Source organism: Taudactylus pleione, unplaced genomic scaffold (genome assembly GCF_031769625.1).
Source record: "Taudactylus pleione unplaced genomic scaffold, aTauple2 ptg001329l, whole genome shotgun sequence".
NCBI classification, from domain to species: Eukaryota; Metazoa; Chordata; class Amphibia; order Anura; family Myobatrachidae; genus Taudactylus; species Taudactylus pleione.
The window spans coordinates 549,840-561,345 of record NW_028285729.1 but is presented as its reverse complement, the minus strand read 5'-3'; the positions used below and the strand labels follow the sequence as shown (position 1 = coordinate 561,345).

The 11,506-nt window shown below is 48.3% G+C and overlaps 1 protein-coding gene across 1 annotated transcript; it reads left to right on the top strand.

The window, feature by feature from the left end:
- Positions 1-3,483: 3,483 nt before the first annotated feature.
- On the top strand, positions 3,484-5,394 carry LOC148443142 (E3 ubiquitin-protein ligase TRIM39-like). The gene is made up of 3 exons (XM_088463159.1): positions 3,484-3,780; positions 3,886-4,579; positions 4,850-5,394. Exons 1-3 carry the CDS (start codon positions 3,484-3,486, stop codon positions 5,392-5,394), a joined length of 1,536 nt encoding a protein of 511 aa, XP_088319285.1.
- Positions 5,395-11,506: the final 6,112 nt, after the last annotated feature.

The window sequence follows — 11,506 nt, the reverse complement described above, 5'->3', positions numbered from 1 at the left end:
AGAAGCGCTGGCGAGGGCATTGGAAACTCCAGCGCCCGCGTTAGCTCCGACTTCCGCCGTCGCACTTCTGGTCGGGGCTGCGACCACTGTTAACTCCTCCAGACTGTCGTCTGTAAAAGAAGAGACTGAGGCGGCATTGTGCGCATTGTCTGTGTCCGTAGCCTGATTGGGCTGAGGAAGGGAGATGGCAGAGGGAGAGAAAGAAACGGAAGGAGCTGCGGGCATGGGAGCGAGGGAAAGACCGCAAATCCTGCCTAATTGCTGCACCAGAGGGCCAAGCTGCGTCTGCACGGCGGACGCCGCTGACGCAGAAGGGCCTCCAGTGTCAGCGTTTCCAGGCTGCTGGGTCAAAAGCGGTGTCAGTGCACCCACCACAGACACCAGCAGTCCGGCTATGGCACCAGCATCCAGCAACGGAGCACTCCCTGGTGCCGCAGGCCCTGCAGGCATAGCAAACGCCGGAGCAGCTGCCACCCCCGCAGGCCTGGAGGAGCTGGCTACTGCAGACATGGGGGACCCCATGTCTGCATCATTATGAACAGAGGGCAGCAGAAGAGGGGGCGGATTAACCTGCCTGTCACTATGTAGGCGTTGGCTCCGCCCCCTTCGTCTCCGCCCCCCGCCTGTATTAATGTGGGCCTGCGTGCAAGCCGGCGCCATGACAGGCATCCGGCCTGCACGCTTATGTGGCCGCTTCTGCCGCCCTTCCCCCCGGACTTCAGCCGGCTCCCTCTGAGCGGCCACCGGGGAAGAAGGGATGGGCGGTGTGACTGCCCGCTGCTGGCCGCGAGAGCGGCCGGAGCGCGCACCCGCGACTCGCGCAGGCACTATAGTATGCCTGGCCGCCCCCGATCCCCGCCTGCCCTGGTCCCCAGTCGCACTAGTACTGGCGACCCGCGGGGAACCAGGTGCAGGCGGAGACAGCACCTGTGGCGTCTCGCGGGACCGCCGCGGCCGCGTGCACGTGACCGCAGCGTTGTCCGCTAAGGGGCCCACTGTACCTGACCCTCCCTAACGCCGGGAGGGCAGTACCTGAGGAAAATAAAGTGCGCCGGGCCCGCCACCGTCTGACAGACGGGCGGGTACCGAGCGCGCGCGCTGGGGGCGGCTCATAGTGCAGGGAAGCAAGATAGTTAGGTAAAGAAAGAGAAAGAAAAGTTAGATAAGAAAAAAGAGTGTATATATAGGGAAAGTATAGAGAATAGAGTAGGGAAAGATATAAAGTAGGGAAAGAGAAAGTAGGGATGAATAAAAACGATTATCCCAACAGACAGATCTGCTAATAAAGGAACTGCACTTCCCTGGTCGCAGATCAATTCAAAAGAGGCAGATTTTACCACAGTAGATTCTCTACACCCTCTCACTAACTCCGCCCCTAACCCAACGTCCTATCGCATCTGCCTATAACTGTAAACAAACATTTTTAACTTTATTAACCCCTCTATCCCTGACTAGAAGTTTATGTGCCGTCGGCTCTATTCCTAACCTCCGTTATATTTATGTTGGGAATTTGCCTGAACTTCGTGGTTACATCAGGTTTTTAGGATACAATGACTTTAGTTTAAGCCTTCACACAATCATTTGGATGGTCCTTATAATGTATTAGTGGTTCCTGATATCTGTCTATGGGCCTAATTTATTACAGATCGCTATTGCGATTACGCATGCTGATCCAATGCGATGATATGTTAATCTCTGCAATCACAATGCAGTCTTAGCATAACCTAAGGACACCCACCTTACCATACACACATCCGTAATACTTTGCAAGTCTGCGAAACCATCAGTAACATGGAGTAACATCGGAGCCTCACGCACGCTTGCACATGGTCTGACCTTACTCAGAGATTCCTAACTTCCTGTACGCAGTGAGCGCTCAGGCTGTGTACGGCATCGCAGTGCATAATTTATGCAGGCCCCTACAACAGCGTTAAACACACTGGCACGCCTGCGTTTCGCCGACCACACCCCCTGTCACCACCCACAAATGGCACCACCTGTCAATCACTCTGCCATGGGTCTACGTGATGTCTGTGATCGCAGTCTGCTCACTGAGCGATCGCAGCGATGCATACACATATGCAGAACACATTTAGTCGACTGCGTACGTATTAGCAACTGCGATCCTAGCTGAATCAGGCTCTATGTCTTCTACAGTGCCATGGGTGCATCTATAACAGGTGCAGGGTGTATGGTACATACGGGCCCCTATGTCATAGGGGAACCCATACTGTACACCCTGCTCCCATAGATGATACTGACCACATAAATCTCCAGGAAAATGTCCCGATTATGATTTTCCTGGAGTTTTGCCTACGCGCAGTAGAGCGATCATCGGGAAAATGTCAAGGGACGTGGAGGGGGCTCAGAGGCTGCACACAGGCCCTCTCCTAGCTTATTCCAGTGATGTACAGTACATGGTATCTCAGGCCATCACTTGGGTGTGTACAGTATATATCCTTAATTTATTAATGTAATAAATTGAGTTTATATGTAAAATAATAAAGCTAAAAACTGTACTTTTCAAAATAAATTTTTACTATATTAATTGATAGCAATATCATGTGTATAATATATATATAAGGCTTGTATACACACACATGTATATATATATATATATATAAATAAGTAAATATATATATATATATATATATATACATATATAGGCACAAAAACAGACAAATCTCAGGTGCACAAATCCAAATTATTAATAATATATAAATGCAATAAAATTTTGCAATAAATAGAGGTTTTTAGCATAATCTTGGCCAAGGTTATGGGCCTACCCACCATATCCAGGTAACCTCTGTAGGGTAGATCCCTAACATACTACGATTCAAATCCAGAGCGCAGGACACCCCCAAACTAGCCCAGCTAAGCCGCCCCAGGGCACCGCCTTAGTAAGAAAAGTGCAGTGTGAAAGAGATCTCTAATATATAATATATATATATATATATATATATATACACACACACACACGCTCAATAGCTGTGCAGTGCACATTAGCAAAACATAAATGTCAGAAATAAAGCATACTGTATGGCAGCTGGTTGCAGTGTGTGTGTGTGTGTGTGTGGGAGGGGGGAGCAGCCGCTACGGGAGCTAGGGGTAAGGGGGTGCGAGATCACCATTTGGGCACAAACCGGGTTTCACTGTTTATTCATTGGCTTCTTGTATGCTCAGGAGAGCAGTATGGGGGCCTTGAGACAGGGTGCACCAGTATCACCAGGTTCTCTCCCAAATTTTGTATTGAGGTTTGCCATGTTCCACCCCTGACTGGAAGGGTATTGTGAAAAGATATTTTAGCAATATTTTTTAAAGTTGCTTACTATACCTTTATGTACTAGATGTGTCCCTTAGTATAACCGAGCTGCAGTATAATCTGAGAGATAAGCTAAGCCTCGCCCTGTGTGCAGAATGTGACCCCACTGGTATCTGAGTGTCAGAGATCATCACTTTCATTTCTCTCTTCTGCTGCCAGCGATGGCTCTTGCTGATCTGAGACAGGAGCTAGTCTGTTCCATCTGCCTGAGTATGTATACAGATCCTGTAACCCTGAGATGTGGCCACAACTTCTGCCGGGTCTGTATTGGTCATGAGCTGGATATACAGGATGGGTCGGAGGTTTATACCTGTCCTGAATGCAGAAAACCGTATCGAAGGCGTCCTGCTCTGGAGAAAAACAGGAAGCTCGGCAACATAGCAGAACATGTCCGCTCTTTTCCCGAGAAGAGAACTGAGTTATTCTGCTCTTATTGTGCCCAATCTCAAGTACCTGCTGTTAAAATCTGCCTAAAGTGTGAAGCTTCTCTGTGTGATATACATTGGGGGACACACAACCCATCACCAGAACACATCTTATCTGATCCTACCACTTACCTGCAGAACAGGAAATGCTCCATCCATAGAAAGATCCTAGAGTATTACTGCACTGAGGACGCTGCCTATATCTGTGTGTCCTGCTGTCTGATTGGGGAACACAGAGGACATCAGATGGAGTCGCTGGATGAAGCCTCTGAGAAGAAGAAGGAGAAGCTGAGAGATGTTCTGCAGAAACTGACCACAAAGAGAGCAGAGGCTGAGAAAAGAGTGCAGAGTCTGCAGGAGTGCAGGAGAGAAGTTCAGGGAAAAGCAGCCAGTGTAACAGAGACAGCCACTGCCCTGTTTAGAGACATCATGAGACAGCTGGAAGACCTGGAGAAGAGAGTCCTGAGGGAGATCTCCAGGTGGGCAGAACGTGTTTCCCTCTCAGTCTCTGATCTGATCCAGCAGCTGGAAATAAAGAAGGACGAGCTGTTCTGGAAGATGCGTCACATTGAGAAGCTGTGTAACATGTCTGATCCAGTGACTGTCTTACAGGAACCAGACACAGGTGACTTGTGTGATACTGAGGACACAGAGAGACATGATAACCAGGTCCATGGTGCAGGAGATCTGGATGTGGGTCTCATCTCAGGGACATTACACACATTAACTGATATAATAACAGGTATAAATACAGGGATCTATGTGCAGGAAGCTACAGACCTATTACTGGATGTAACCACAGCTGGTAATACAGAATCTGATTCAATAACAGGTATAAATACAGATATCTATGTGCAGGAAGCTACAGACCAATTGCTGGATGTAACCACAGCTGGTGATTCAGAATCTGATTCAATAACAGGTATAAATACAGATATCTATGTGCAGGAAGCTACAGACCAATTGCTGGATGTAACCACAGCTGGTGATTCAGACATTGATATAATAAAAGGTATAAATACACCCCTCTATGTGCAGGAAGCTACAGACAAAGTACTGGATGTATCCACAGCTGGTAATACAGAATCTGATATAATAACAGGTATAACTACAGGGATCTATGTGCGGAAAGCTACATACCTTTTACTGGATGTAACCACAGCTGGTAATAATATACAGATATCAGGTGATAGGAAAACTGCATCATGGTCAGATATAATCCAGAATCACCCAGTAACACCAGAGAGATTTCAGTGTCCTCAAGTAATAAGCACCAGGAGATTCTCCTCAGGGCGACATTACTGGGAAGTGGATGTCAGTAAATCAGAGTGGTGGAGGGTGGGGATGTGTTATCCCAGTATAGACAGGAGAGGTGTTCAGTCACACATCGGATATAATGACAAGTCCTGGTGTTTGTGTAGGTATAATGATAAGTACTCAGTGATACCTGACAGGACAGAGATCCAGTTACCTGACAATATCCCCTGTGACAGAGTGAGGATATATCTGGATTATGAGGCAGGACAGCTGTCCTTTTATTCTCTGTGTGACCCCATCAGACACTTACACACAGTCACTGCTGCCCTCACTGAGCCCCTTCATGCTGCATTATGGGTAAGGAGAGGTTGTATAAAGATTTCTGGGTGAGTCTGGTAGGGATGGCCATTGACCATCAATGATTCAAAATCTTTGATGGGTTATGGCCGATGTTGAATACTTTTGCCATCGATGGCAAAAATACAGATGGATTTCCACCATTGATGGTGGGTGTGAGGCCAATGGTGATGGTTTTTAATTGTGCCAGGAATTGTGGGTGGACGGATGGCCAGATGGGCATTACCTGCCCACAATACTCACACGCACAGTGCTGCCACTGCATGCTCACAGTCTTCCTGAGATGAGTTCAGGGCAGCACAGAGCCAGCGGCAGCAGACATGCTTAGTGCTACCAGTCAGTACTCACTACTGTAACTCCACCCCATGCCACCTCTCCCTGCATTTGCAACTGGTGGAGTGGGTTGTTGGAGGTGTAGCCTTATTAAAATAATGGCTAATAGATTATAGGTACATTTAGGGTATATGGTATCCCAAATATATTGAAAGTGCTATCTGGCACCTCACTGTATTTATACGTTAAAAATGTATAGGGTTAGGCATTATAATATCAATATGTAAGGCTATGTATTTATTGTTATATATTTAAATGTTATATATATATATATATGTATAGAGTGTGAGGGGGTAGGTAGAGTATTAGCAAAGGCAGTGCTTGATTTTTACCTATAGGTAATAGGAGCCAGGAGGCTCGAGGACAAGAAGGTGCTAGAAATGGCACAAGCGGTCAGCTGACCAGAGGGGCTCGTGACAAGAGCGAGAAACAGAGAGGTCGCGCGGCAATAAATAGTGTGTATATATATATATATATATAGGCTGCGCTGGCGCTATTAGTCTGCAGGTCCCCCTTCCAGAGCGCACATCGCTGCTCACCTTGGGAGGGCGAGGAGTAGCGCAAGTGGTGCCAGAGTAGGGCTGTGTCCGGAGAGGGAGAGCCGGGCGCCACCGCTGGGGTCAGGTGACAGGCAGCCGGAGCTTCAGTGCTAGTCAGCGGCAGCCCTGCATTAGGACCGGCTGCCACCTCTGTGGTGACCCGGCGGCTGGGTAGTGAGTGGCTGGCCTCCCACACTGAACTCCGGGGCTGCGGCACTTACGTCAGGAGGAAGCAGAGGTGTGGCTGCCGTCTCCGTGGCAACCCGGCAGCTGGGTGGTAAAAAGTCTCCCTCCGATTAGCAGGCCAGCCGCAGCAGTGGTCATGATGGAGGTGTTGCCCGTCACTGAGTGACAGCAGATACTCCCTCAGCAGGAGGTGTGGAGAAAAGGGGCGGATGCCATTGCTGGATTAGCTGCAGCAGCAGCGCTGAGCCATGAGTGAGTTTAAAAGCCCACAGCATATTCACACCAGATGCCATATTACAGCTATTTAATAGTCAAGTAAAAGCAAAGCGTTGGATAGACTAAAATAGGGGTAACCCACAGCTTAGCTAGCGACCAGGAGACCGCACTTAAAAATAGAAGCGGCCGCCCTCATTCAGAACGAGCGCTCGCTTTTAGCGAGCGCCTCTGAATGAGGGCCTATATTCCAGAGAGGAAAGAGAAAATCAGGAGAGGAATATTACTAAACTCTCTGGCAGCAGAAGCCTTAGCTATAACAAATATCCCAGCAGCGTATTTGTATTGGAATACTGTAACAGCTCACAGCCTGTTGCTCTTACTCTGCATAAATCCCACAGGAAAGTGTTTTTTTTAAAGTAAAAGCGATGTATTAAACTTATGAGCTGCTGAGAAAAGTACAGGTACAGCCAGGAAGATTACTTTCAATTCAGCCGAGACATTTCTTATATCCCGTGAAGCAAAAACGAGACTATTAATAGTTCATCAGTGAAGCTATAAAGAACAACGAGGGACATTTAAAAGAGACATTACTGGCATTATACTTACTGGATTTAATAAGGGTAAAGGACTCGAAGTATATTTTAATAGAGGTATCATTGTAACCTTTTTATGTAAGAAAAACTGTATTGCAAGTATATAGTGTCTATGCATGTTATTTACCTATCATCCTATAAAAAGGAACTTGTTACCAATTTCATTATGATGTACTTACCTGAAGCAGAGGTTCGGGAGAGATCCAGCACCGCAGAATAAGGTGGTAAAATAAGAGTTACTGTTATAAGGTATAGATAATAACTCATAGAAGCAGGGGCATTTTAAGAGAGGAGGGGGCCCGTGTGCACTCTCCATGCGGGGCCCCCCTCCTCTCTCCCTGGTGGCTGGCAGCCGACTGACGCAGCTGGCCAGCTACCGGAGCATTAGTAGACTCTGGGCACTAGAGTGTGCCCGGAGTCTACTGCGCATGCGCAGAACGCCGAAAAAATGGCTGCGGCGGCCATTTTCTGGTGTTCTGTGCATGCGCAGTAGACTCCGGGCACACTCTAGTGGCAGCCATTTTTCCGGTGTTTTGAGCAGCAGTGACACCCGACGCAGGACCTCGGACAGGTAAGTTTAAAAAAAATATGGGTGCAGTGTGTGTGGTGCGGGGCCCCCCTGGACCCGGGGGCCCATTGTGCCCTGCAAACACTGGACCCGTTATAGATACACCACTGAATAGGAGTTCTTGTACACAATAAACTCAGGGCCTTATTCAGACCCGGTCGCGAGCGCTGAGCGCTCGCAACTGGGTCGATGTTTTCCCACTGGGCATGCGTACGTCAGAGCCGGCTCCGACATGCACATGTGCGAGACCCGGCTAGCGACGGGTACTCCGTCACTACAGGTCTCGCACCAAAGGGGGCGAGCTGTCGATGGTGATTGACAGCTCGCCCCATTTGGGAGGCGTTTGGCCGACGGACCGCTGGCCTTTTGGGGGTTGCCCCACTGACATCAGCAGTGATGTCAGTGGGGAGCTTCCTGCTCAGTTAGAGCAGGAAGCTCCCTGGGGCTTGCGCTTGCCAAGACCCAACCTTAGGGTCTCGTCGCAAGCCCCGATGGTTGCGATGGTCTTGACTATCGCGACCATCACCTTGGTCGGTCGCTAAGCTGTGGGTGGTAAGAAGCGGCCGCCCTCATTCAGAGAGAGAAATCGCTTCTTGCGACTGCCTCTTAATGAGGGCCTCAGTCAATAGGTTTTCCCAGGCAAACCTCAATTAGCTTGGGTGGAGGCACAACATTATAAGTGATAATTATTACACTCAGGGTCACTACAGGGTTACAGAGGGTAAGGTACTACGGGCCCAATTCAGACCCATTCACTAGGCTGCTTTTGCACATAGCCTGCTGATGTTTGTAATCTGCGCATGTGTATGCATCGCAGTGCGGCTGCGCGAACTAGTTCATGCGATCGGGAAGCGTTCACACGCTGTACATAGATGCCTCACTGGAAAGAGTGACAGGATGAGCAGTTTGTGGGTGGTGACAGGGGTTGGTCGGTGGAAACGGGGGTGTGGTTGTGCAAACACAGTCGTGTCTGTGTGTCTGAACGCTGTTTCAGAGGCATTTATAATTGAGATGCAGCGTCATAGTACACATCGCATGGCTGAATTACACACAGCAGCACTCGCAGTGCTTGTGGTAGGGTATGGGCAGCCACAAGTGCTGCGTATGGACCCGATGTTACTCCATGTTACCGATTGTTGCATACACTTCCTGGAGATGACGTGTATTACTAAGGGAAAATGGGCGTCTTATGACTGGCTGGTGGGCGTCTAAATACACACTGCGATCGCATGGCAAGACATAGTGGGCGTGCTAATGTCTTGCCGTGCGATCGCGGGATTTGCATACTTTGGCTGCGTGCGAACGCATCTAGTGAGCGGGTCTGAATCGGGCCCTAAGGTCGCCATCGGTTACACCTCCAAACTGCACAATTTGCTGTTCAATTGGGAGGTTGAATACCAAAACGACTGGCGGTGTGCAGCAGTATGACCTAAATCACATACGGTTTAGCTCATTCCATATGCAAAACCTCCAGGTTTGCCTAAGGTTAGGTTAAAAAATAATGTAAGGAACCCCCCCTGCCCCTCTGTATCAGGCCACGCTACACGGCATTATGCCTGGTTCTCTAGGGAGGGGGCCATAAAACAATTGGTCCTCTGTGCCTATAGATGCCCAGTACAATGCTAAGTAGTGCTGGCTTCCTGCTGGTGCCCTTGGCCCAGTGGGCATTGGTGTAAAAATGTCCAAATGTAGTGCCTGTTCTTGTGGTCCTATAACATTATGCAGAAAAGGAGACACACGGCTGGTCATACAGGTTCCGGGTTATGGTCGGTAATAAACTCCCCATCACCAGATGCCTGTCCTCCCACTCCCAGTGTAGTGCAAAACAGTAACCGTAACAATATTGAAATAACGACACTGAGACTTACTTAAGGGGAAAGGAAGGTCAGCTTTTATTTATTTTACTATTTAAAACTATAAATGGCTATTTAAAACTAGCAGATACTAAAAAATGTTAACAATGCTAAATAACTAAGAGGAGGAAAGGACAGATAAAGAATGGTGGCACCGAAAAAACGGCCCCACAATGCAAGTTCCACCAACTGCCACTCCATACTTGACCCACACCAAAATGGGAGGCGGCCAGCCAGCCCATTATCGCGCCCAAGGTATCCACCTCCCGCCCCAATGATACAACATGAGCTCACCTGGAGCGATGGTACCCAGGGGCACTGAGAGGGGGGGGAGCGGATACAGATTACCAGGGCCCGGGCTTCCTGAGGGGCCCGGCAGGGGCCCGGGTCCGGTGCCGCTCCCCCTCTCTCACAGCAGCCCAGCACACAGCGATCTCCTATGCCTGTGGGGGGGGGATCGATCACACTGATCGCGCCTTCCCTGGCTTTGAGCAGGGCTGAGGGGGCCCAGAGCACCCCCCTCCCCAGCACGCAGCAAATCTTTATTTTTCATTTTTCCGGGAAGGGGGCGTGACCAAACCTCCTGCGATTAGGCCACGCCCCCTATTAACCAGGCCCGCTGCAGCTCTCAGCGGGCCTGATGGTACCACTGACCCCAGTAGGGAAGAATCAGCCTAAGCCATGTATTGGGGAGGGAGAGCACCTGAAGCTCCATAGACAGATGGCAACTGCAACCGTTCTTTCCCACCAAACGCCAAAGCTGACACCACTCAGAAATCGAAAAAAACAGGGAGGGTGGGCGGGAAACAAACCAAAGGAAGATGATCTAAAATGGCTGCTAGAACAAACTCCCTGAAATCCCAACTCCCCAGCATCCTTCTGTAATACTCTGGAGGAAGGGAGTGACTACAATACCAAGACTTACTTCCGTTCTTCCTCACGGTTCTTCCTCCTTCCTCGCAATGTAGATTCAGCTGATATGAGAATGAATATAAGTGACAGAGAGGCAACGGTACTGGCAAAGTTTACTTACTCCCAACTCAATAACCGACATAGAGATCCTTTAACCTTCTATTTTCTGGATCAAAAGAGATTAAGATGGCTAAAGACAACCTGTACATAATACATTCAATAACACTTTTATGGACAACGACATTTCTTTGGACAGGTCCATAACTTGTTTGTTGGCAAATAAATAGACACTTCAATGGACCTGGAAATATACATTTCAACATACAAATACTTCGACACTTCAATAAAGGACTAACCTAGCAGTTACATTAGATAGAGGCAAATTTCTTCAGATATCTCACTATGGTATTTTAATCAGGTTCCAGAGCTACTTTCCAGCACAGACGTGGCTTAGTTATAACCCTGAACACAGTAACAATGTGGTAAAGTGTATCCTGGTGTGCAAATAGTCTTGTGTCACAGAGATACAATACCCTAAACTTCCCATCGTCTGAGGATTGACCTGCGTGTGAATCAGTGACAATAACATACTCAATTGAAATAAAGACACGGAGACTTGTATTTGGCAGAATTTGTTAGCTATTTATTTAAAAACATATAATGAATTAGTTACTATATTAATTAAATTAATTTAAATATGGTGGCAAAGAAAGAACGGCTAACAACAGCCCAAGCCTAACACTATAAACACTCCAACCACCACACAATACGCTCAAGCCTTCTATCTTGACTACCCACCCGGTAAGGTGATGATGCTGCTCCCGGCGGGGTGGTCCAGCAGACTTTATGAGTCAACGAAGGTGAGCAAAACAATGAGTAAACAAATATTCACAGTGCTAATAGGTAACCTGCCGTTCTTTCCCGCCAAAAGCAAGGTTCTGCCAA

Coding starts and splice junctions, on each gene's coding strand:
- LOC148443142 (XM_088463159.1), top strand. CDS start 3,484: ATGGCTCTTGCTGATCTGAGACAGGAGCTAGTCTGTTCCATCTGCCTG. Junction 3,781..3,885: donor CCCAATCTCAAGTACCTGCT/GTTAAAATCTGC, acceptor ACTTACCTGCAG/AACAGGAAATGCTCCATCCA. Junction 4,580..4,849: donor AGAATCTGATTCAATAACAG/GTATAAATACAG, acceptor ATATAATAACAG/GTATAACTACAGGGATCTAT.